This window comes from Rhodotorula graminis (assembly GCF_001329695.1).
Source record: "Rhodotorula graminis WP1 unplaced genomic scaffold RHOBAscaffold_7, whole genome shotgun sequence".
NCBI classification, from domain to species: domain Eukaryota; kingdom Fungi; phylum Basidiomycota; class Microbotryomycetes; order Sporidiobolales; family Sporidiobolaceae; genus Rhodotorula; species Rhodotorula graminis.
The window spans coordinates 806764-830631 of NW_017264934.1; the positions used below are offsets into that span (position 1 = coordinate 806764).

The 23868-nt window shown below is 67.6% G+C and overlaps 8 protein-coding genes and 1 non-coding gene across 9 annotated transcripts; 2 read left to right on the plus strand and 7 right to left on the minus strand.

The window, feature by feature from the left end:
* Nucleotides 1–179: 179 nt before the first annotated feature.
* Nucleotides 180–1695, minus strand: RHOBADRAFT_36847 (uncharacterized protein; the record flags this gene model as incomplete). Its single annotated transcript, XM_018413390.1, has 4 exons — nt 180–325; nt 400–825; nt 909–1199; nt 1276–1695. 4 exons carry the CDS (start codon nt 1693–1695, stop codon nt 251–253), a joined length of 1212 nt encoding a protein of 403 aa, XP_018270934.1. The 3' UTR covers nt 180–250.
* RHOBADRAFT_27339 (uncharacterized protein) lies at nt 1682–3912 on the minus strand. The gene is made up of 8 exons (XM_018412785.1): nt 3522–3912; nt 3376–3440; nt 2902–3293; nt 2609–2813; nt 2468–2547; nt 2343–2403; nt 2053–2276; nt 1682–1977 (listed from the first exon to the last, which is right to left on the minus strand). The coding sequence occupies exons 1-8, from the start codon at nt 3603–3605 to the stop codon at nt 1745–1747; spliced, it is 1344 nt and encodes a 447-aa protein (XP_018270935.1). The 5' UTR covers nt 3606–3912; the 3' UTR covers nt 1682–1744.
* Nucleotides 3913–4076: 164 nt separating this feature from the next.
* Nucleotides 4077–5249, plus strand: RHOBADRAFT_66498 (uncharacterized protein). The gene is made up of 4 exons (XM_018418987.1): nt 4077–4191; nt 4260–4375; nt 4454–4614; nt 4680–5249. The coding sequence occupies exons 2-4, from the start codon at nt 4260–4262 to the stop codon at nt 5069–5071; spliced, it is 669 nt and encodes a 222-aa protein (XP_018270936.1). The 5' UTR covers nt 4077–4191; the 3' UTR covers nt 5072–5249.
* RHOBADRAFT_36851 (uncharacterized protein) lies at nt 4679–8011 on the minus strand (the record flags this gene model as incomplete). The annotated part of the gene is made up of 7 exons (XM_018413391.1): nt 4679–5975; nt 6053–6296; nt 6375–6546; nt 6610–6767; nt 6851–7068; nt 7140–7802; nt 7870–8011. 7 exons carry the CDS (start codon nt 8009–8011, stop codon nt 5110–5112), a joined length of 2463 nt encoding a protein of 820 aa, XP_018270937.1. The 3' UTR covers nt 4679–5109.
* Nucleotides 8012–8383: 372 nt separating this feature from the next.
* On the minus strand, nt 8384–11071 carry RHOBADRAFT_53818 (uncharacterized protein; the record flags this gene model as incomplete). The annotated part of the gene is made up of 16 exons (XM_018417018.1): nt 8384–8622; nt 8715–8897; nt 8968–8986; nt 9067–9152; nt 9229–9273; nt 9340–9410; nt 9490–9570; nt 9633–9666; nt 9720–9754; nt 9826–10000; nt 10083–10184; nt 10252–10332; nt 10448–10485; nt 10561–10759; nt 10850–10883; nt 11049–11071. 16 exons carry the CDS (start codon nt 11069–11071, stop codon nt 8458–8460), a joined length of 1371 nt encoding a protein of 456 aa, XP_018270938.1. The 3' UTR covers nt 8384–8457.
* Nucleotides 11072–11704: 633 nt separating this feature from the next.
* On the plus strand, nt 11705–17341 carry RHOBADRAFT_53819 (glycoside hydrolase family 31 protein; the record flags this gene model as incomplete). The annotated part of the gene is made up of 16 exons (XM_018417019.1): nt 11705–12467; nt 12544–12640; nt 12703–12787; nt 12852–13367; nt 13475–13684; nt 13755–13796; nt 13858–13959; nt 14032–14230; nt 14311–14554; nt 14627–14768; nt 14839–16005; nt 16083–16380; nt 16447–16747; nt 16818–16892; nt 16962–17073; nt 17150–17341. The coding sequence occupies 16 exons, from the start codon at nt 11705–11707 to the stop codon at nt 17288–17290; spliced, it is 4494 nt and encodes a 1497-aa protein (XP_018270939.1). The 3' UTR covers nt 17291–17341.
* Nucleotides 17342–17411: 70 nt separating this feature from the next.
* On the minus strand, nt 17412–18874 carry RHOBADRAFT_53820 (uncharacterized protein). Its single transcript, XM_018417020.1, has 3 exons — nt 18687–18874; nt 18466–18619; nt 17412–18399 (listed from the first exon to the last, which is right to left on the minus strand). Exons 1-3 carry the CDS (start codon nt 18857–18859, stop codon nt 17455–17457), a joined length of 1272 nt encoding a protein of 423 aa, XP_018270940.1. The 5' UTR covers nt 18860–18874; the 3' UTR covers nt 17412–17454.
* A 1261-nt stretch (nt 18875–20135) lies between these two features.
* On the minus strand, nt 20136–20229 carry RHOBADRAFT_t55. Its single transcript has one exon. It is a non-coding gene; the product is annotated as a tRNA-Phe (tRNA).
* A 149-nt stretch (nt 20230–20378) lies between these two features.
* On the minus strand, nt 20379–23240 carry RHOBADRAFT_27350 (uncharacterized protein). The gene is made up of 7 exons (XM_018412786.1): nt 23005–23240; nt 22756–22897; nt 22306–22684; nt 21709–22233; nt 21409–21598; nt 20505–21331; nt 20379–20442 (listed from the first exon to the last, which is right to left on the minus strand). The coding sequence occupies exons 1-7, from the start codon at nt 23018–23020 to the stop codon at nt 20419–20421; spliced, it is 2103 nt and encodes a 700-aa protein (XP_018270941.1). The 5' UTR covers nt 23021–23240; the 3' UTR covers nt 20379–20418.
* Between the last annotated feature and the right edge of the window lie 628 nt (nt 23241–23868).

The window sequence follows — 23868 nt, forward strand, 5'->3', positions numbered from 1 at the left end:
CGTTCCGGGTGCAGGTGCAGGCCGTCGACGCCGTGACGAGTCGGGACTTGGGGAGGCGAGGGGGACTTGGTCGCGCTCGCCGTCTCGCACTCACGCCGCCTCGCCGCGCCCGCTCGACCCTCACACTCGTCGCGCTCTCTCTCTCTCGGTGAAACTCGCACGAGCATTCTGATGACTCGCTCGTTGCAGTCCTGCGCCGCCCCCTCGACCTCTCGCCCTCATCGAGCTCGACCTCCTCCTCCGCACGGGCTCATGCGCCGAGCCGCTTGCCCCGCATGCCCGCCGGCCGCTTGTCGCCTTTCCGCCCCATCGCCGTGTAGTACTCCTGCGCGACCAGTTCGTCGATTGAGCCACAGCCCTCGATGCGAGGGAGAGAGGCAGAGAAACGAGCCGACGCACCCACGCCAACCGCATGACCTCGCCGTCGGCCTCGTACGGGCTCGGCACCTCGCTCACGCCCGGTCGCGCCGTCGGATGCCGCAGGTACACGGCCGAGCACGTCGCAAAGCTCGGCTCGAGGTACGCCGGCACGAACAGGAACGGCGACGCGTAGTCGGGCAGGTGGAACGCGAGCGGCTGCGGGCCCGTCGAGGGCGCGTTGCCGGCGAGCGGTGCCGGTGCAGGAGAAGAGGAGGGTGCGGGAGAGTCGGAGGACGAGGAAGAAGGCGCGGCCGCGTCGGCCTCGGCTGGTGCGGCGGCGGCGGGCTCGGCGGCGGAAGAGGAGGAGGGGGCCGCAGCGCCACGAGGACGCTGAAGGGTGACGACGGCGGACGGGTCGACGGAGAAGAGGTCGCCAGGTTGCAGCTTGACGTTCGGGTCGCGAGTCTGCGAGAGGGACGGCGACGAGGTCAGGGACGGGCTCTCGCCGCGCGCAGGAGGGAGAGGAGGAGGAGAGAGCGCCGACGCACGACCTGGCCGTTGAGCGTCACCTTGCCGTGGATGACCATGGCGCGCGCCTTGTACACCGAGTCGGCGAAGCAGCACCGGAACACGACCGTGTCGAGGCGCTTCTCGACCTCGGCGAACATCAAGCTCGCGAGCGGGACGCGCTCCTCGCCGGCCGCCTTGTTGCCCACGATCGGCGGCAGGCCATCTGGCAGGTAGTTCTTCTTGAACTTGTTCTCCGGGAGCCAGTCGCCGTGGTAGCCGCGCACGAGCTGCTTGGCCTTCCACTTCTGCTGGAACATGGTGAGGGCGCTCTGTCCGGGGGCAAAGGTGGGTCAGCTCGGGTAACTCGCGAGAGGGGACAGACTGGGCGAGAGGCAGCAGGCGCACCTTGGTGAACTGGGTGTCGGTCGTCGGTGGGCCGTAGGATCGCTGGTAGAGGTTGTACAGGTTGGCCGGCGACCAGCTCTGCACGGGCGAGGGTGCAGAAAGGTCAGTACATGTTCTCAGAGCTCTGTGAGCCGCTCTGTGCTGCCCCTCGAGGTGGGCAGCAGGCGAGACGGCGGCAGGCAGAGACGAGGAGAGATGGCGAGGACGGCGGGACGAGGGGAGGGTGGACGCACCATGCGCGGCAGCGCCTTGGCGATGTGGGTCGGGTTCTTGGCCTTGTGCATGGTCGGCGGTAGCTGGCGAGGAGCGAGGCACGGTGGTCGGAGCCAGCTCTCGAGCTCTCGCTTCGGCGGAGTCGGCTCGCGACGTCGACCTGCATCTCGCTCGACGAGATCCTTCCTGCGCGGGCGACACGAACATCTAGTGATTACGACAAGCTGTACAGAAGAGGCGGACGCAGTCTTTAAGTCTAAGCCCACTCGTCCACCCTCCCTCCCTCGCTCAGCACTCGGCCCGTCCCCCTCCCCAAGCCCCACACCTCCTGGCGCACGACCTGCTCGACCCGCTCGGCGATGGCGAGCGACGACGTGAGCCCGGGCGACTCGATGCCCTGCAGCGAGATGAGGCCCGGCCGAGGGTGCGTTATCGAGAAGTCGACGGCCGTCTCGCCCTTCTTCGAGAGTTTGGGCCGGATGCCAGAGTCTGCGCGCACCGTCGAGCGTCAGTGAGGGCGCCTGAGGGGCGCCGAAAGAGGAGAGAAAGAGCGCGAGGACGCACAGTCTGGCGCAAACCCGCTCGCGTCCACGCCGGGCAGGAACTTCTTGACCTCCTCGACCGCGAGCTCCATGCGCTCGTCCGACACGGCGAGCCGGCTCTCCCAAAAGTCGGGCACGTCCTCGCCGTCGTCGGTGAGCGGCGGCGACAGCCACTCGACGTCGGGCCCGAAGCGGACCTCGCCGTCGAGGTTGAGCGTGAGGTGCGTGCCGAGGCCCGAGAGCGAGCTGTGTTCGGGAAAGGGTCGGGTAAGTTGGCGAGCGCGAGAGAGGAGAGAAAGTGCGAGGACGCACGCGTTCTCTTCAGGGCACGGGTACAGCAGGCGTTGAACTTGGTCGACGCCCGGGCCGCGGTCTGTGGGACGAGCTGCGAGTCGGCGCGAGTCGCACAGGGGCCGAGAGGAAAGGCGAGGACGCACACGAGAAGTAGGACCCTTTGGCAAAGTGAAGCTGAAGCCGTTCCGACTCGGGCAAGACCTGGTTGAGGATGTGGTGCGCGCTGCGAGGAGGTTCGTCGTCAGGACCGCTCGCTCGAGGATTCGAGAGGACGGACGACGCACTTGAGCCCCGCCGAGTTGATGACCGACTTGGCGAGGACGGCCGTGAGCGCCCCCTCTCCCCCACTGCCGTCGTCCGTCCGAGTCTGCACGATCCAGCCGTCCTCGGACCCGTCGCCGCGCTTGCCGCCGCCGCTCGGCCCAGCCCGGTCGATGCGCACGACCTGCGTGCCGTAAACGAGCTCGCCCGTCTCGCTGTCGATGATTTCTGCGGTGATGGGGAGCAGGGACGTGAGTACGACGGTCTCGCGAGGTGCGAGTCGGGACGAGGGGACGAGAGAGAGAGGTCGACGCACCCTTCTCGAGGTGCTCCATGAGCCCGTGCGACGACACGATGCCCGTCTTCGGGCTCAACAGCGCGCCGACAACTCGCTCGCCAACGTTGGGCTCGAGGCGGCGCACGGCGTCGCCGTCGAGCCACTCGAGCGGGACGTCGCCGACGCCGTCGGCGCGCAGACGGCGCGCCTTGTCGTGCAGGCGACGCAGGTAGCCCATCTGGTCGTCGCTCAACGCGAGGACGAGCTTGCCCGTGTTCTTGAACGCGATGCCGTGCTCGGCGCAGCGCGCGTACAGGAGGTCGCGCCCGCGGATGCACAGGGCAGTCTTGAGCGAGTCGGGCGGGTAGTACAGGCCGCTGTGGATGACCTCCGAGTTGCGTGACGACGTCTCCTGGCCGACTTGACCGTGGCTGCAAGGGCGAGGGGCAAGAGGTTCAGCTCGCTCGTCGGCGGTGTCGAAGGTGGGGGGAGGAGGGGAAGGCGGCGACGCACCGCTCGACGCAGAAGGTGGTGCGAGTCGGGAAGGCCTTGACGAGGCGCTCGGCTATCGCCAGTCCCTGCACCGGTACGAGCTCGTGGTCAGCTCGCTCTGTTGCGGCCGGCGGAAGGAGGACGAGGAGATGAGGAGGCGGACGCACCACGACGCCGGCTCCGACCACGAGGTGGTCGACTGCGCCCTCGGGCTCGATGCGCGGATACCGCCGTCGCAGCAAGCGCGACATGGCTCGAGCGGTCGAGGCGAGGTGGGTGGGAGCGAGAGTGACGCCGCCCGGCTCGGAGGGTTGGTGCTCTCCCTCTCGCGCGTCGACGGCCGGGGGGGCGCAGTGCAGCGGCAGCAAGATAAGCTCGAGATGCGCATGCTGGCTGTGCAAGGCACAGTGTCGCCGGCTGAGCTGAGCGAGTGGTCCCGTGCCGCCGCCGTCCCACGAGAACACGGGTGCGTGACCCGACCGAGCGCAGAGTGCTGCTCGAGTGCGAGCCCTGTCGGTGCCACGGTGGGCAGCGCTATCTCGCAATGCGATTCTCCAGGGCGGCGAGAGCGTGACCGATCTTGCTCGGGGCGGGATCTCGCGCTTCTTCTTGGAGGCGGTGCTCTGGGTCGGCCAGCTGCCTCTCGAGAAGGACAAACGCTCCCGTCTGCCTCGCTCTCTCTCTCTCCTTCCCTTCCCTTCCTACCCTCACTCGCTCCCTCCTCGCGCCGACCGCCCCTCTCGCTCCACGCAACACGCGCGCGCCCTCCGCACCACCTCAAGCACGCTCATCCCGCCCTCCTTGTCCTCCCCGTACTCCTCGACCGAATCCGCCACGGTGAGCCCATCCTCCTCGTCAAGCCCCTCCACAAGCCACAGTCAACTGACCCGCCCACTCGCCCGCAGATGAGCGTCTGGCTCCTCGTCCGCACCGTCCTGTACGCCGTCCTCGCCGTCAGCTCGTTCCTCGCGTGGGTGCTCGCGGCCGCCTTCATCGGCAAGACCGAGTCGGACCTCGACGTGTGCGTCCACCTCTTCCCCTGCACCGGCACTCGCCTCCCCTGCACGCCGGGCTGACCCTTGTCCCCCTCCTCGAGCAGCTACTTTGGCTCGGCGGCATGCGTCCTCGTCGCCGGCCTCCTCGCCAACTTCACCGTCCCGGTCCTCCACTTCTTCTTCCACCGTCGCGCCAAGCCGTCGCCCGTCGCCTGGCTCGCCACCGAGCTCGCCGTCGTCTTTGTCCTGTGGGCGCTCTTCCTCGGTCCGTCCTCTCCCTCCCCTTTCTCGCGCGCTCGAGCGGGTCACTGACGACCTTCCTTCTCACAGGAGGCGCCGCCGGCATGGCCGACCGCATCCCGGGCCTGTCGTCGAGCTTCTGCAGCGGCAGCCTGTGCTCGCTCGGCCGCGCCGTCGAGGCGTTCGCGTGGATCAGCTGGGTCACCCTCACCGTCCTCCTCGTCGGCCTCGTCACCTTTGGCGCCCTCGCCCACAAGCGCCACGGCCCGAACGTCTGGAAGGCGCCCTTCTCGGCCGACCTCGGCGGCGGCGCTCCGGGCTCGGCGGCGGCGGGCGCGCAGGAGAAGGGCATCAGCAACACGTCGACGACGGCGGCTGCGAGCCCGAACGCCAACGCCCCTGTCGTCACCTCGTCACCCGTCGTCCCTGCGCCGGCGGCCAACTACAACGAGGCGAGGCCCGCCGAGGTGACGGCCGTCTGAGCGGCGACGTCTCGGCGCTCGACCCCTCGTCCTTCTTCTCATATCCCTCTCCCAGCCTTTCCCTCTGTGCCCTTTGTATCTAGCTCTCCCCGTCTTCTCGAGTTTTGCTCTCTCCGTAGCCTTTCCTGCGCCTGGTTCGCAATCGAGTCGGCGCCTCGCTTTCTCTCTCTCTCTCTCTCTATCTTCCTCGCCCGACGAGCCGAGAGCGTGCGTGCGCGTGAGGAAAATACTTCATTGACGGCTTCGTGAGATACAGATGAGGAGGGGGTATCGGCGACAACAACCAGGAGGGGAGAGCAGAGGGGGGAGGAAAGGTGGACGAGGCTACAGACGAGCCTCGACGGCCTGCGAGCGCGACTCGCGAGCGTCCTCGTCGATGAAGCGCGCAATCGAGTGCGACAGGGACATATTCTGCGAGCGAGAGGAAAGCGTGAGTGACGTGGTCGAGGAGGAAGAGAGAGGAAGAGCGAGAGAAAGACTCGACGGACTGTGATCATCGGGTTGACGCCCGACGCCGTCGGGAAGATGCTGGCGTCGGCGACGTACAGGCCCTCGGTGCCCCAGACCCTGCCGCGAGGGTCGACGACGCTCGACGACGGCTTGGTCCCCATCTGGTTGCTGCCCATCTGGTGGGCGCTCCCGATCGCGCACCGGTTCGGGCGCGTGCCCGCCTTCTCGACCTTGGCGACCCACTCCTTCCACGCCGGGTCCGACAGGTACGTGTGGCCGGGCGTCGGCAGGTAGTCGGGCACGTCGACCTGGGTCGTCGTGATGCGCCGAGCGCCGTTCACGAGGTGGATCTCTGCTGCCGCGATGGTGCCACGCGTGAGCGAGTTGCCGTCGTACGGGTCGATCGTGTAGTCCATGCGCGGCTTCTGCTCCGAGTCGAGGAAGATGCGGCCGGCTGCGGGCGAACGAGCGAGAGGTTAGTGACCGTTGCCGACGACGAGGCCCGAGCGAGGGAGCGAGAGAGAGACGTACAGCCACGGTCGCGCGCGATCGAGATGAGCGTCATCGAGTTGCCGTACTGCGCCATGAGCCGCTTGTGCTCGGCGCTCGACGTCCACGGCGTGTACGACGCCGCCTGGCCGCCCGGGAACGCGTTGATGACCTCGATCTTGACGCCGTGGTGCGAGCCGTCCCAGTTCTCCTGCACGCTCGAGATGGCCGTCATGATGGCGCCCTCCCACGGTTTGATCTGCTCGTCGAAGAAGCCGGTCGTGATCTGAGGGCGACGAGGAAGGGAAAGAGGTCAGTGCGCGCGCTCTTCGAGGCGGGCGAGGAAGGGGAAAGAGGGACGCACGACGACAGGGTGCAGGCGCAGGTTGCGGCCGATGCGCGGGTTCTTGAGCCCGCTGCGCATGAGGACGGCCGGGCTGTGGATCGTGCCCGCCGAGACGACGACCGACTGGCGAGCGCGGACGAGCGCGAGGCGGTCCTCGCTGTCGCGCACAAGGGCGCCGATGCAGTGGCGCCTCGTCGCCGTCGGCGTGTACTTGTCGAGCGTGTCGGGCGTCGGGAGCGCGGCGGTCGGCGACGAGGCGAACAGGAGGCGCTCGACCGTCGTCTTGACGAGGAACTTGGCGCCGTGCTCGGCGGCGTCCTTGAGCCACGTGACCGTGCCGCCCTGCTTCTCGCCGTAGACGCAGCCGAAGCCGCAGAAGCCGCACGCGTGCTTGGCGCCGCCCGTGTTTTGCTGCAGGCGCGAGCGCGAGGGCGAGGTCAGTCGGGAACCTTCTCAAACCCGGCTCGGCGAGGCGAGAGAGAGAGAGGACGCACAGGAATCTTGGCGATCGGGTAACCGAGCTTCTTCGAGCCGTCGACGAGCATCGTGTTGGGCCGGTTGTGCTCGAGGTGCTCGTCCGAGACGCCCATGCGCTGGCAGACGGCCTCGATCGACTGGGCAAACTCGGTCGAGAGGAAGTACGGCAGGCCGTGCTCCTTGGCCCACTGCTCACGCAGGAAGTGTTGAGGGCGGAGCGAGGCACACCAGTTGACTGCGCGAGCGAGTCAAGGTTAGCTCTGCTCGACGAGGATCGAGAAAAGAGAGAGAGAGAGCGGGACGCACTCGTCGTGCCGCCGCCAAAGCCCGAGCCGGCGAGGATGTTCATCGAACCGTCCTCGGTCGCCATGAGGCCGGCCGACTCGTACAGGCGGCTGAAGCCCTCGCGCTGGGTGCCGGCCATGTCCTCGGGCTTGATGTACTCGCCCTTCTCGACGACGAGGACCTTCCAGCCCTTCTTGGCCAGCTCGGACGCGACGACGCCGCCGCCGGCACCGGACCCGACGACAAGGATGTCGGTCTCGATGACCTCGAACTGGGTGCGGATCGACTCGAACTGGTACGGGTGGTGCGGGCGCAGGCGCGACTTGTCGGCGAACCGGTGCTCGTCGCCGTAGGCCGGGTAGCCCGTCGCGAGGATCATGTTGTCGTACAGGTTGTAGGTGACGTACAGCGTGAACGCCGACAGGCCGCGGAACGCCTGGCGGAGGAGCGTGAGGCGCGAGGTGCGCCACGACTGGAGGACGGCCTCGCGCTGCTCGACGCTCAGTTCGGGGAAGGTGCTGGCGTGGCCCGTCAGGACGAGGGTGCCAGGGCGAGTCGACAAGAGCGACAGGACGAGGCCGATCTTGTCGACGCTGTCCTTGGACAGCGAGCGGGTGAACTGGTCGGCGAGGGCGTCGAGCGCGCCGGGCAAGTCGCTGAACTTGGTCGTGACGAGGGCGTCGACTGTGTGTGTGGGTCGAGGGTCAGGTGCGTCGCTCACAGGGACGGGCGATGGACGGGAGGGACGCACTGTGCTCGCGCTGGTACGCCGGTGCGGTCGCCGGCAGGAGCGACTTGACCTCGGCGGCGAGGCCGGCGCCGTGCGCCTGGAAGATGCAGTCGCACACGGCTGCGAGGCTCTGGCGCTGAGCGTCCGTGAGGGCGAGGACCATGGTGTAGAGGGCGCGCGGAGAGGCGAGTTGAGCGGCGGGCGGAGGTGGGGAAGTGGGCGGTGAGAGTGCGGGTTGCGAGCGCGTGTGGGTGATGCGCTGGGTGTGGCGTTGAGGTGCGAGGTGCCAGCAAGCTCGTGTGGCAGCAGCAAGAGCAAGCGAGGTGGAGGAGGGGAAGGAGAAGGGAAAGAAGAGGTCGCCGACCCCTCTTCGCCGCCGATCGGCACCGGCGGCACGACCGCGCCAAAATGTCCTCGCTCTTGTGCACGGTGCGAGTCGCCACACGGCAAGCGTTGCACTCTCGGACAGGGGCGAGGTAGCGCTCGTCGAGAAACTAGAGTGAGCGTCGCCGAGGACGAAGAGAAAGAGAGGGCGCGGGATACAGCTCGTTGCACAGACAGGGGTACAGCTACGACGGAACCAGGATCTTTGACAGTCTCGACGTGCACTCAGGCCACCTGCGCGCCCGTCGCCCGAAGCTCCTCCTGGAGCTGCTTGGCCCTGAGGAGGCACTCCTCGCGGCACGTCTCGTACCCGCGCACCTCCCACTCGCCCTCGGTCTTCTCTTCGGACGCCGACGGGTAGTTCCACACGACCAAGCCGTTGCCGACGATCTGTGGCGGCGCGAGCGAAGGGAGTCAGTGCTGGACGCGAGGCCAAGGAGGAGGACCGGGCGGTCGGCGAGCGCAGAGGGTCGGCGACTCACGTTGCCGTTGCGGTGGTACGCGCCGCGCCCTCGGATGAACGGGTCGAGCTCGTGGTACTGGGCGCGCATCCTGCTGACGAGGAGCTCGCGCCGCTTGACGATCGTCGGGTCGTCCGACTTGGTCCACTCGCGGGTCACGGCGACGTACTCGGCGATGAGGGCGTCGCGTGCGGCTTGGTGCTTCTGCGAGAGGGGACGAGGAAGAGCGTCAGGACGAGTCACAGGGAGGCGACGAGCCAAGAGGAGAGCGCACCTTGCGGCCCTCGAGGTCCCTGCGGCCGAGGGGAAAACGGCTGGGTAAGCGTGCCGCCCGAGCGAGGGGAGGGGGGAAAGAGAGAGAGCGACGACGCACTGTTGCGCCTGGTTCTCGCCCGGGACGATAGGCGGATAGGTCCACTTCCAGTCGGACGAGCCACCGAGCTCGCGAACGAGGTGCGCCTGCGAGCGACCGACGAGGCGGGTGAGCTCGACACTCTCTGCGGCGGCCGGTCGGCGAGCGAGCATAAGGACGCACCTTGGGAATGTGTTGGCAAAGGTCGTCGGTGTTCTTGGTCATTTGCTGTGGACGAGAAAGGGGGTCAGAGTGGGCCCGAGATGGAGGGAGGGCGAGAAGGGAGGGACGGACGATCTTATTGCGGACGACCGGGTCGAGCATGGGACCGAGCACCTTCCAGATGCCCTGGAAGACCCACGGTGCTGCGTGCGGCGACGCGAGGCTCACGAGTCAGGGCAAGGCTCGAGGCGGGTACTGCCGAGGCGAGGACAGGGGACGGACCGTTGTGGATGAGCATGACGTTCAGGCTTTCCGGGTAGTACGACTCGAGGCACTTGACGATAAAGAGGATGCAGCGCCAGTCTGTCGACGAGGGGAGGTCAGTTTCGCGCCGACCGAGCGACCCTCAGAGGGTCAAAACGCACCCATCTGCAGACGAGGCCAGAGGTCAGTCGCGCTCTCAACGTCGCACCACGAGAGAGAGAGAGAGAGAGAGAAAGGCAGAGACGCACGTTGCGGATGCCGAAGCCCGTCATGTCGAACACGACTGAGGAGAGAGCGCGAGTCAGTCCCGTCGACGACGCGAGAGAAGGTCGGGCGAGGGGAACGAGGACGTACTGCAGACCTTGTCGATGGGCGGGGCGAACAGGCACCGGATGCTCTCCATCTGGAAGATGACAAAGTCCTCGAGCGCCTTGGGCGACTGGTCGTACGTGCGGTGCTTGGCGACGTGGATGTAGCACACCGGCCGGCCGTAGTGGTCCGTGCCCTGCGTGTACGTCTTGCCGATCTCCTGCGGACGGTCAAACACGACGTCAGAGTCGAGGCCTCGGTACGAGGACGGCGAGAGAGAGAGGGAGAGAGGCGCGACGCACCATTTGCCGGATGAAGCCCTCGGCGCCCTTCATTCCCTCCTCGCCCTTCTCAAAGATCTTCTCGACGTCGCCGCCCATGCGCCACTTGATGCACGATGCGAGCTGCGCGTGTACGAGTCTGTCAGGCGATGGCCCAGGGTCCGAGCGAGAGGGGAGACGAGGGACGGACCATGGCGACGCCGGCGCTCGACGACCACTTCCTCGCGCGCAGGAAGCGCAGCATGATGCCGTCCGGGTCGTCCATCGCGATCTGTGTGACGCACGGAGAGGGTCAGCTCGGTGCGAGCGGGCCAAGACGGGCTCGGGCGAGGAGAGAGTGCCAGCCGCGAGGCTGAGAGGGAGAGACAGAGGGAAGATGGACGCACAAAGCGCCAGTACGCGTCCATGAAGTGCTTGCTGCCGTCTGCGAGGGACAAAGCCCGTCAGTGAGTCGGCTCGAGCGAGAGAGAGGGCAGAGAGGGGAGGGCGAGGGACGCACACTCGACAAAGGCCAGCTTGGCGTCGCGCATCTCCTGCTCGGCCTTCATGCGCTCTTTGGCGGCGTCGTCCTTGGGGATGTCCTTGCCCGGCTTGTCGCCGGCGGCCTCCATCGCTGCGCTGTGGGCGCCGCTGCCCTCGACGGGCGACTGGTCGACGAGGTCGAGGAACTCGACCCAGTAGGCCTTGAGCGCCTTTTCCTGCGGGTAGGAGAGGCGTGCAGAGGGACCCGAGACTGTCAGGGACGGCCTCGCGGGAGAAAGGGAAGAGGTGCTGGAGGAGGGACGGACCTGGTCGGGCGTGAGCTTGCCGACGACGCCGTCGCTGCGAGGGAAAGTTCGGTCAGCTCTGTCGGTTTCATTGCTCGACGCGCGCGAACGCCTGCAGCCTGCTGCCGTTCTCTTGTGCGAGGGCGGCACCCAAGTGGGGAAGCGAGTCGCCGGCGCGAGGGAGAGCTGGCGCGAGGGCGGACAGGGAAAGGGGGCTCACGTCGGGAGAGGGTTGCCGGGCATGTTGCGTGTCGAGTCTGGTGAGGTGGTGCAGAGGTGGTGCAGGTGGTGGACGAGGACAGGAGCCGTCGGCGAGGGCGAGTCGGCGCTCGCAGAAGCAACGTTGCCGTCCCCGCGCCGCGAAGTCTTACCATTTCCGGGCGGCGCGAACGACGACGGGCGGTCCTCGACAGGTTGAAGTAGCGTCGCAGGTTGTCGTCCAGGATCGAAGGGCGTGCGGCAGTCGCCCAGACGAGGTGGGAGAGGACGAGGTTGAGCGAGGAAAGGCGAGGCGGTGCGGGCGACACGCGACTGGCGGTGTACTCTGCTGAGGGGCTCTGCAGGACGCAAGGAGGAACAGGGGAGGGCCTCGGGTCAGCCACAGGCCATCTGGGCCGCCAGGACGGCAGGAGAAAGCGCCGACTCGAGCACGACGGGGCGAGGGGAGGACGAGAGCTCACTCAACGCGACGGGGACGAGCGTGCTGGTAGTGCCGGTGGCGTGGGCTGTGCGCAGCTGACTGGCGACATGGTGCGAGCTGGCGGTGCCGACGAGAGCGAGAGCGGGTTTGTCGACGAGCTGCCACCGGTCGGAAGCCCTCGTCGCTGTTCATCCCTTCACCCAGCTCACACCAGCGGGCTTGAGCAGTAGCGCACCATGCGCGCAAGCAACCCACCACGGCGACCGAGCTGGCTCTGGCTCGCCGCCTGCACCGCGCTCGTCCTCGTCATTGCGACCCTCCCCACCTCGCTCGCCGTAAAGCGCCACGACTTCAAGACCTGCGCCCAGTCGGGCTTCTGCAGGCGCAACAGGGCCTTGGCCGACCGCGCCACCGAGACGGCCACCGCGTGGCACTCGCCCTACGCCCTCGCCGCACCACCTCGGTTCGCTCGCGGCACCCTCTCGGCCGCTGTCACCAACCGCCTGTTCCCCGCCGTCCAGTTCCGCCTCGAGGTCCGCTTCCACCGCGACGGCACGGCGCGCGTCGTCATGGACGAGGTCGACGGCCTCCGCCAGCGGTACAACGAGGCGGCCCGCTGGGCCCTCGTCCAAGAGCCGCACGTCGACGACAACGGCGACGACGAGCGCTTCTCGGTCCGCAACGACGAGCGCTCGACCTCGGTCACGTACGGCGCCGGCCACAACGAGCTCCGCCTCGACCACGCGCCCCTCGCCGTCACCTTCCTCCGCGACGGCCAGCCGCACGTCGTCCTCAACGAGCGACAGCTGTTCAACATGGAGCACTTCCGCGTCAAGACGGTCGGCGACGAGCCCGACGAGCTCGTCGTCCAGGACCCGGAGCACCCGGGCGAGCAGCGCGTCATCGTCAAGGACGAGGCGTTCCCGGGCTTCCTTCCGCCCGACGACGACGGCATGTGGGAGGAGACGTTCGGCGGCAAGACGGACAGCAAGCCCAAAGGTGCGCCCCCTCTTTCCCTCTCTCTCTCGTTCCCGTCGAGCGCGGCGCAGGAGCTGACTAGCCTCGCGTCCTGCAGGGCCCGAATCGCTCAGCCTCGACATCACGTTCCCCGGCTACGAGCACGTGTACGGCATCCCCGAGCACGCCTCGACCCTCAGCCTGAAGGAGACGAGGTGCGTCCCCGATCCTGACTGCCCCATCAACGCGGCGTCCCACTGACTGTGCCCTTGAGCAGGGGCGGCGAGGGCGCGTACACGGACCCCTACCGGCTCTACAACCTCGACGTCTTCGAGTACGAGGCCGACTCGGAAATGGCTCTCGTGCGTCCACCTTCCCCTCGTTCTCCTGCCGAGGGCGGCACTGACACTCGTCGCGCGCACCTAGTACGGCTCGATCCCGTTCATGCAGGCGCACCGCCCCGGGTCGTCCGTCGCCGTCTTCCTCGTCACGGGCGCCGAGCTGTGGGTCGACGTCACCAAGTCGACGACGACCAAGGGCGTCACGTCGGCGTACAAGAAGAACAAGTCGCGCTCGTCGACCGACGGCGGCCCGTCGAGCACGACGACGTCGACGCACTGGATGGCCGAGTCGGGCATCCTCGACCTGTTCGTCTTCCTCGGCCCGTCGCCGACCGACATCTTCCAGGCGTACTCGTCCCTGACGGGCAAGGCGCCCATGCCGCTCCTGTCGGCCCTCGGCTACCACCAGTGCCGCTGGAACTACCTCGACGAGCAAGACGTCCTGTCGGTCCAGCAGCGCTTCGACGACGCCGACGTCCCGCTCGACTTTGTCTGGCTCGACATCGAGTACAGCGCCGAGCACATGTACTTCCTGTGGGACCGCCGCAACTTTCCAACGCCCGAGAAGATGCAGCACGAGCTCGCCGCTCGTGGCCGCAAGGTGCGCCCGCCTTTCTCTCTCTCTCTCTCCCTCTTCTCCCTCGTCCCGCACCACCCTTAGCTCGGTCTCTGACAGTCGTGCGACCTCGCCTTTCCTCGCTCGAGCAGCTCGTCGCCATCGTCGACCCGCACCACAAGCGCTCGGACGACTACTACGTCTTTACCGAGGCCAAGGAGCTCGACATCCTGTGCAAGCAGCCTGACGGCAAGACCGACTTTGAGGGGTGGTGCTGGTCGGGCTCGAGCGCCTGGGTCGACTGGTTCAACCCGAAGAGCCACGAGTGGTGGTCGAACCTCTTCTCGTTCGACAAGTTCAAGGTGCGCTCGCACCCCTTCCCTCGTCCTCGCCAAGGCCGGTCGACTGACAAACCCCTTCGTCGTCATGCAGGGCTCGACGCCGTCGCTGCAGATCTGGAACGACATGAACGAGGTGCGCCCCCTCCCTCCTGGCGGCGCTCGCCCGTTCTCGATCTGACTCTCCTCCCTCCCAGCCGTCTATCTTCAACGGGCCCGAGATCACGATGCAGAAGGACGCTGTGCATCATGGTGGGTGGGAGCACCGCGACGTCCACAACATCAACGGCATGATTTTCGTGAGCCCGACCTCTCCCTCCCGGGCCCCCTTCCCTCGCGCGCAACTGACTCTCTCGCCGACCCTCCTGCAGCAAAACCTCACGATGCAGGGCCTCATCCGGCGCGAGGACCCGCCAAAGCGCCCGTTCGTCCTCACGCGCGCCTACTTTGCCGGCTCGCAGCGGTTCGGCGCCATGTGGACCGGCGACAACATGGGCGACTGGCCGCACCTGCAGAGCACCGTCCCGATGCTCCTCACCAACAACATTGCCGGCCTCGCGTTCTCGGGCTGTACGTCCACCCCTGTCTCTCCCTCGCCGCCTCGTCGAAGGCGAACCTGACTTACGTTCTCCCCTCGTCGATGCCTGCAGCCGACGTCGGCGGCTTCTTCGGCAACCCGCCGCCCGAGATGATGACTCGGTGGCACCAGGTCGGCGCGTTCTCGCCGTTCTTCCGCGCACACGGCCACATCGACACCAAGCGCCGCGAGGTCTACCTCTACGACCAGCCGTTCCAGGGCATCATGCGCGACGCCATCCGCCTCCGGTACTCGCTCATGCCGGCGCTCTACACGGCCTTCTACGAGAACACGCTCTCGGGCGTCCCGATCCTGAGGTGCGTCCGACCCTCTCTTGGCGGTCCGTGCGCGAGCCTCGTCCTGACCTCGTCGCCCTCTCTCCCTCGCAGGCCGCAGTACGTCGTCTTCCCCGACGACGCCAAGGGCCTTGCACTCGACGACCAGTTCTACTTCGGCGGCTCGGGCCTGCTCGTCAAGCCCGTCGTCGAGGAGGGCGTCACCTCGCAGGAGATCTACATCTCGGACGACCAGGTGCGCTCGAACGCTTCTCTCTCTCCCTCTCTCGTACTCTCCTCGGTATCTGACACCTCCAACCCTGCAGCCCTACTACCACTACCTCACCCACGAGCTCTACTTCGGCGCCTCGCACGGCGGCGCTCACGTCAAGGTGCCCGCCCCGCTCGAGTCGATCCCGATCCTGCACCGCGGCGGCCACATCCTCCCTCGTCGCGACCTCGTCCGCCGCGCCGCTGCACTCGCGTGGAAGGACCCGATCACGCTCGTCGTCGCCGTCGACCTCTCGGGCTCGAGCGCCAACGGCTCGCTGTACCTCGACGACGGCGAGTCGTTCGCGCACGCGCGCGGCGACTACGTGTACCGCGACTTTGCGCTCGGCCCGCAGAGCAAGGGCGCCAAGGCGCTCACGCTCCGCAACCGCCCCAAGGACGGCTACGAGCCGACCAACGCGTACGCCCAGTCGATCGCCGAGGTCAAGGTGCGCGAGGTCGTCGTCCTCGGCCTGTCGTCCAGGCCAACCTGTGTTCGCGTCGCGGGCTCAAGTGTCGGGCTCGACTTTGAGTGGAAGGACGGCGCGAGCGCGACGAGCTCGCGTCGCTCGTCCGGCAAGAGCGCGAGCGTGCTCGTCGTCAAGGACGCCGACGCCGCCATCGTCGACGACTGGGACCTCGTCTTCTCGTTCGACGCCTCGGCCTCGTGCTCGACGACGCCCGCCATCGACTACGACGCGCAGCTCGCGTCGCCCGAGTGCCCGGCCGGCCAGTTCCTGTGCCGCAACGAGGGCCACATCCCGGCGTGCATCCTGCGCTCGCGCGTCAACGACGGCGTGTGCGACGACCAGTGCTGCGACGGCTCGGACGAGTGGGACGGCAAGGCGCTGTGCCCGAACCGGTGCAAGGCCGTCGGCGACCAGTTCCGCAAGGACCGCGCCGAGGCCGAGCGCAAGCGTCGCGTCGGCGCCAGCATCCGCAACGACTACATCAAGCACGGCGCCAAGGACAAGGCCAAGCTCGAGGCCGAGGTCGCCAAGGTCGAGCGCGAGCTGTCGGTGCTGCAAGAGCGCGAGGACGCGGCTCGGCTCGCCCTCGAGACGCTCGAGAACGCCGAGGCCGGCGAGATCCAGCGCAAGAAGGACAGCCAGCTGTACGAGCGCATCGTCGAGATGCAGGACGCGATCAAGGCGCTGCGCACGCACCGCGCCAACCTCGAAGGCCACATCGCCGACCTGAGCGAGATCATGACCGGCCTGGCTGTGCGTCCCGCCTTCTCTTCTCCTCTCTGCCACTCTCGCAATGTCCCTGACTGACATGCGCTCCTCTCCCTATGCAGCGCGACTTCAACCCGAACAACCAGGACATGGCCGTTCTCGGCGCGACTCGGGCGTACGCCGACTGGCGCAAGGCCAACGGCCTCGAGGTCGACTTTGAGGTCTACGGCGTCCAGGCGCAATCTGACGTCAACGATGTGCCCGAGGCGCCGCCTGTCGCCAAGCCTGTCGAGGTCGAGGAGCCCGTCCGCGAGTTCTCGGACGACGACCTCAAGCAGCTCGAGAGCGAGGACCCGCTCTCGCTCATCGACTCGGTCAACCTGCGTGTCGGTCAGCCGCTCACGTCGGGCGTCACAAGCAGTGCGTCCCTCTCTCTCTGCCCCGTGCCCTGCGTCCGGATCCTGACCCACCCTCGCGCGCCCGCAGTCTTCCGCATCGAGGACTACCTCCCCGACAAGTGGCGTCCCGCCTACGACGGCTACAAGCAGACTCTTCTCGAGCTCCTCTCGCGCACCGGCATCATCTACGCGCCCGGCCCGTCGTCCTTCGCCGGCTCCGACCACCCGGACCTTCTTCGCGCGCGCACGGCGCACACCGACCTCGTCAACGAGATCAGCCGGGTTGAGGGCAAGCGCGACGAGGCGCGCAAGGCGCTCGAGAAGGACTGGGGCCGCGACTGGGAGTGGAAGAAGCTCGACGGGACGTGCGTCGAGCAGAACACGGGCGAGTGCGTCCACCTTCCCAAGTCTCTCACAGCCCGTGATTGCACGCCCTGACACACCCTTTCCCTCGCTCAGGTACACCTACTCGCTCTGCTTCTTCGGCGAGGCGTCGCAAAAGTCGAACAACAACAACGCCCGCACGAGCCTCGGGTACGTCCTCCTCTTTCTCCCGACTCGGTCGCCGGCCCGAGCCACGCTCACTCTCTCGCACGCCAACAGCCGCTTCAAGGGTTGGGCGAGCGACGTCGAGCAGGGCACCGACGCCTACTACGGCAAGCAGCTCTACGCCGACGGCCAACGCTGCTGGAACGGCCCGCTGCGGTCCGCAAAGGTGCGCTCGGCCCTCTCCTCAAGTTCATCTCGGCTCTCTCTCTCGACGTCTCACTGATCCACACTGCCTCTCGCAGGTCGACCTCGAGTGCGGCACGTCGAACGCGCTGCTGCAGGTCATCGAGCCGGAAAAGTGCGAGTACTTGTTCCGGGTGGCGACGCCGGCGGTCTGCTGGCCCGACGACGACGGCGGCGAGCAGGTCAAGGACGAGCTGTAGCGCATCGTCGAGCCTCTTTCGGAATGACAAAGCCTTTAGATGTCTCTCTCTCTCTCTCCCGTCCTCCTCGTCGTCGGCTGCTCTCGAGAGGAAAGCCCTTCTCTCGCTCCCGAGCACTCTTGTCCTGTCGAACCGACTTTCGCGCACTGCAGCATCGAGACCGGCTACAGCGTCGCGTCCCACAAGTCTGCCTGCGCCCACACGCCCGCAATCGCGGCGACGACCATCCAGCACCGCGCACGGCCCTCGGCCTCCTCCTCGTCCTCGAGCCGCTCCTGCATGGACCTTCCTCCCGCTCCCGCCGCCGCCGTGCGCTTCTCTCGTGCCACCTCGGACACCTCGGCCATCGAGGCGAGCGTCTTTGCGAGGAGGCGCAGCGACGAGAGGTCCTCGCCGTCGAGGAGCTGCTCGAGCCGCGTCAGGACCGACAGGATCCAGTGCGACTCGTGCGCCGTCGGGAGCGGCGGACGCGGTACGGCAGCAGGAGGCTTGGCGGCGGGCTTGAGCGGCGCAGGAGCCGGCGCAGTGGCCCTGGCTTTTGCCGCGCCGGCGCCGGGTCGACGACGCAGTGAGGGCGGCGCAAAGATGGTCGACGGGACGTAGTTGATCTTGTCCTCGTACGCCTCGATGCGCTCGACGAACCAGTCGTGGAAGTGCGAGAGGAGGTGAACGAGAGTCGGGCGGGGGATGGCGACGAGGAGGGCTGGCGAGGGGAGCTGGGGCAGGCGCTCGAACTCGGGCACTTGGGGTGGCGCCGCGGGTGAGGGTGCGACGGTCGAAGATGCAGGCGTGTGCGTGTGCTTCGGAGCAGGAACTGGTCGAGCCGGCGAAGGCTCAGGCGCGTCGAGATCGAGCGAGGCGAGGATGGCCGCTTTGGCCGCCTCGAGGTCGTCGCCCATTTCGACGTCCTCGTCCTGCGAGGGCGTCGACTGCTCGATGACGGCCGTCGCGGACGTGCTCTTGCTCGTCGAGGGCTTGGCAGGAGCAGGTTTGGGCGGCTTGGACCGCTTGCCGTTGATGAAGACGCGCCAGGCGCCCTCGTCTCGCGGCGGCGGGAAGATGCCCGGGTCGACGGGCGGCATCGAGTGGATAGGCGCAGTGAGCATGCGCTGCGGGAAAGGGAGAGTGAGTTGTGCACTCGGGAAGCTGGGCGAGCGAGCGAGAGGGGGGCGCACCTGACGGGCCGCCTGGAAGTTGCGCACGAACGCCTCGCGCCACGGGTCACTCGGCCGACTCGATGGAGCTGCTGCGGTGGGCGCAGGCGCCGACTCTTGCGCCGCGTACGGGTTGTCGACACGGAGCACCTTGGCGTGAGTTGCCGCTTCTCGCCTGCGCGCATTTAGTCGTGGTGAGCTCGCGGGTTCGGGGGGGAAGGGGTGCAGAAATAGGGACGCACCTGACGAGGAACAGGTACTGCGAGCCGTCTTCAGGGTCGCCCGCAAAGTCGTCGCCGAGTTCTGCGACAGGGAGGACCTGCGAGCCCAGGCCGCCACGAGGAGCTTGGCCGTCGTCCTTGCTCGGCGGGGCGGGCACGAAGCTGAAGGTCATGCCGACAAGCGAGTCGCCCATGGTGCTCGGGTGGTGTATGAAGAGCGAGGCGAGGCCGGGAGGAGAGCTGCAGTGGGCGAAGGAGGCGGCGACGGCGAGTCGGGGAGCGCTCGTCGGGGTGTGCTTGTGGGCGCGAGAGAGAGCACCGGTGCTCTACCCGGCTTTGGCGCTTTTGGCAGCTCGAACGGCGGTCGTGAGCCGGAGCTGTGGCAGCAGTTGGCCGGGGCGATGATGAAGTCGAGGAAGCGCTCGCTCTCGCTCCCTCCTCACGTGTGCGCCGCTTGCACCAGCTGGACAGCGGCACATTCAGCAGTCCTGCACCCACGACGCGCGCGGGCTTCCGCTCGTTGCGTCCCTCGCCGCTCCTCCTCGCACCGCTCCTGCGGCCGCCCGCGAACCTCGCCTTGCAGCCTTTGCGGCGCGCGCCTCGCTGCGTGCGAGCGCTACTGGTTGTACCCTGGACTACACGGCTGTGCCGCACAGCTGCTGGCTATGCTGTGCGGCCCCCGCTCGTGCTCCCTCTCGCTCGCCGCAGGCCACCTTCCTCGCGGCCGCCTCGCGCCGGCGTCTGCTTCTGTCTTTGCCTCTTCTGCTGCCGCACCACGACAGCTCTCACCTCTGCTCTCTGGCGCTCGTTCATGACCTGGAGCGGTCGACCTCGACGTGCGCTGGACTTGAACGCTCGGCCGACACCGACTCGCTCATGCTGCGACGGCAGCGTCCAGCAGGACGTGCGCTCTCCAAGGTCGTCCGAGCCGAGCAAGATAGACCTCGTCCCGCGTCGACAGACCCGGCGTCTGACGAAGCAATGAAACTGCAAAGCGAGCAACCTTGCACCCTCGCCGAATGTGCTCAGCTTGCAACGCCGCCGGATCACGCGCGGTTGCAAGCTCTCGAGACGGTCACGAGCAGATTCGCAGCTGCAGGCGAGATCTAGCTGTTGCTCGAGAGGAGCCAGGGGGCAGGCTTCGGCCGACGTTGAGCACTGCGGACCGTCGCTTCGCTCGGTCAACGCTGGTTCCCGCGCTTTGCTCGCGAAGAGAGACCTTGCCAACCGAAGCTGCTGCCGAGGGACGACGTCGGCTGCGCCCCAGTGAGGAACCGAGAGGCGAGCCGCTCGACACATACGAGAGGAGAGGCTCGTGCGCCGAGAAGGCGAGGTCGCTCAGCGTCTCCCACATCACCGTCCCTCGCCGCTGTTTGCTCCCCGGGTCGCCCATCGTCGCCCAAGGCCCGTCCATTGCAAAAGGGAAACGGTGCCGTCGAACTGAAGGAGAGGCGACTGGCAAAAAGCTGATGGCCCTTTCCGGGATTGAACCGGAGACCTGCAGAATTGTGCGCCGAGTAAACGGTACTTCAGTCTGTCGCTCTCCCAGCTGAGCTAAAGAGCCTTGTGTGGTACGGTCCGCCAAAATCAACGTACAGAAAAATAATAATTTTGTGAAATTTGAACGGAGTGGGTCGAGTCGCCGCTCGCGCAGGTGCTCTCACAGCTGCTCGCGCGCGCTCTCTCTCTCTCTCTCTCGCACACGACGGCGGCAAAGGGGAACAAGTACAATGACAAGCGACTATGCGACATGCTACTCCTGGTCCGAAACGCTCTGCTGCGCGAGGAGGAGGACAAGCGTGAGTGACCGCTCGAGCCTCGAGAGGAAGGAGGACGCACCTGCGACGAGTCGTCCTCGTCGTCCTCGTCGTGCCCGACGACGGCAAACGCCCGGTCCTCGCTCTGGTCCGCGTCGCTCTCCTGCGCCCCCTTGCTCGCCCGCCTCGCGTCCTTGAGCGCCGTCCTGCCCCTGCTCCTCGACCGCCCACGAGCGCGCGGCGGCTGCGTCGCGTACCGCTCAGTCGGGTCGTCCTGGATGTCGACCGAGATGGACGACGCGTTGGACGACATGTCGACGAGGTCTTGCGCCGAGATCGGGTGGCCCGTCGCCTGCGAGTGCGAGACGAGCGCGGGCGAGCCCGACGGCTCGGCGTGGCCGTGGATGAGGGGAGGGAGGTTGGACGACGAGGATGAGGACGCCGTGTGGTTGCGGTGGTGGCCGTGCGGCGGGGCATCCGAGGCGACGAGCGAGGGCGACGACGCGTTCGTCGTGCTCTCCGACACGTCGTCGATGTCGTACTCCTCCTCGGTGTCGTCGCCCTCATCGTCCTCCTCCTCCTCCTCCTCCTCGTCATCGTCCTCCTCGTCCTCGGCGACAGCTGCTGGCGCCTGGACAGGATCGGGCGCGAACGACGTCTGCTTCCTCCTCGGCGCCGAGTCGACTGCCGCCGCGGCGGACGGGCCCGCCTTGTCCGGCTTGACAGGCCCGCTCGACGACGAGCGAGGCTTCTTGCGGCCCTCCTCGAGGATGACAAAGCTCTTCTGGCGCTGGCGCTCGTTCCACTTGAGCGTGCGGGCAATCGAGTGGAACCAGTCGGTCGACTGCTTGTCGGCGCACACGGTCGGGAACGGGTACGGCGACGCCGTCACCTTGATGTGGTCGCCCTCTGTCGACGGGGCAAGGTGGACGTCAGGGTCGTGCTCGATCGGCTGCGTGGGGAGAGAAGAGAGAGGCCGGACGCACGACGAAGCTCGACTCGCCCTCGCCCGTCGAAACTGGCCCACGCCGTGCTGCGCGAGTTGTACGGGACGCATATGCGCAGCTCCATGCTGTCGGGGAGGAGCATCGGGCGGAACGAGAGGGTGTGCGGGCAGATGGGCGTGATGAGGATGGCGGGGATCTCGGGGTGGACGAGGGAGCCGCCGGCGGACAGCTGTGCAAGGGGAGGACGAGGGCGTATCGAGGGAGGAAAGAGTCAGGACTAGGCACAGGAGGCGAGAGAGGGAGGGAACAGAGAACGAGGCAGAGAGAGAGAGGACGGACCGAGTAGGCGGTCGAGCCGGTCGGGGTCGAGACGGTCAGGCCGTCGGCCTGGACCGTCGTCATGTGGTGCTCGTCGCCGAACAGCTCGAGCTGCGAGACGTACGGGCTCGGGCCACGGTCGACGACGAGGTCGTTGAGCACCTCGAAGCTCTCGACCGCTCGGGTCGAGAAGCACTTGATCTCCTTGTCGCGCCCGCCGGGCGTGCCGAGCGGCTTGCCGCTCTCGATGGCGTCCCAGCCCTCGCGCGTGAGGCTCTTCATGAAGATGCCGCCCGTCTTGCCGCTGCGGACCGCGCGCCGCTTGCACGTGCCGTCGTCCGTCACGGCGCGGTACACGGTGCACGTAAAGCGCATGCGCAGGTTGACGCGCACGCCCGTGTCGATGGCCGCGTTGAGCGTCTCGCGGAAGTTGGCGATGTCGAAGTTGGTGAGGAACCCGAGCGAGCCGAGCGCGAACGGGATGACGGGCGGCACGACCTGCTGGAAGAGCCACGACGTGTACAGGATGGTGCCGTCGCCGCCGAGCTGCAGGGGTAGAAGAGTCAGTCTCGGGTTCTGGCCTCGACGGACGAGAGGACCCGAGTGAGAGGGACGGACCGTCACGACAAAGTCGAACAGGTGCGGACTCTTGCGGCACATCTCGTTGGTCCAGTAGCGCAGCTGGCCCTCGTCCGGGTCGTGAACGTTGCGCTTGGCCGCATGGGCCTCGCCGCTCGACGACGAGATCGAGCTGTTGCGCTTGAGGAGCGCCTCGCTCAGGTTGGTCATCGTCAACGGCGTGAGGGCGCCGCCGCCGCGCCCGGCGCCCGGCGTGTGCATGCCGTCGCGCCGTGGCTGCGCGTCGGTCGCGAGAGAGGCGGACGACGAGGTGCGCGAGTAACGGCGGTGCGGCAGAGGGCGGAACAGCTCGGGGTTCTCGCGCTGCAGGCCGGGGGCGTCGAAGCGCTTCGACTTTTGGAGCTGCGAGTCGACGTAGCTGTACGACGAAAGGGCAGGGTCAGTACGAGAGTGGGAGCACGAGAGGGGGAGGGAGTGCGCGGGACGCACACGATGAGGCCGCGGTCCTTTCCGTCTCGGGGCGTCTTCATGAGCCACAGGGCGAGCTCGCGCGTGACACGCGTGAGCTGGTTGTCGCGCGCTTTGGTGACGATCATGACCGACTGGATGTGCGACACGACGCGTGCGCGACCTGGTGGGCAAAGGTGGGGCGAGAGCGAGGTGAGCGGTCGTCCTGGTCGCGACGGCGGCTTCGCTCGAGGCGCAAGGCAGGAGGAGGGAGAGAGACATGGGACGCACCGAGCTGCCTGCTCATCTCGCGCACGCTGACGGCCGTCTCGGCGAGCTGCCGCGTCCACGTGTTCTTCTCGTCGTCGCTCGTCTCGTCGCCCGAGTCGCCCGAGTCGACGCCCGTGTCGGGGAGGACGAGCTGCGGGTCGACGGCGCCCTCCTGCTGCTCGTGGTGCTGCTCGCCGACACGGTGGGCCTGCGCCGAGTCCTGGCCGTAGTCGGACGCGCGGCTGCGCAGCTTCTTGCGGGCCGCTCGAGGCGTGCCCTCGGCCGCTCCCGGGCTGCCGCTCGCCGCGCCCGCCCCATCGCGCTTGACGACGTCGTTGAGCGTGTGGTCGAGGTGCGAATGGACGTAGCACGGGCTCGTGAGCGAGTGCGAGTGCGAGTAGGACGACGACGTGGTCGCCGGCGCGGCGAGCGGCGTCGTCACGGTCGAGTGGTTGACGTGCGGCGGCGCCATGGACGTGCTCGGGCGACCTGCCGAGTGCTGGAAGGGCGGGTGGGCCGGTGCCGACGCCGCCTGCGCGGCGGCGGCGCCGAGGGGGATGTGGCCGAGGGTGCGGTGGGTCTGGGCGCGGCCGGGGCTGGTCGGCGAGCGGGTGGCTGCGCCTTGCGCGGGCACGCCGAGGTTGGTCGAGATGGCGAGGGGCGAGTGCGGAGCGCGGGAAGGATGGATGCGAAGGTACGAGCCGGGCGGAGAAGCTGCGCTGGACCCGCTCGGCGACGCAGGGCGGCTCGAGTCGCCCGACAAGGGCGAGCGAGGCTGGAAGTAGCCCGTGCTGCTCATGGCGGTACCGTCGTCGTGCAGTGCCGGGCTGACGATGGCAGCGAGTCGGCCCTGGGTGGGGTGTGCGGGCGAGGGCGCGGGCGACG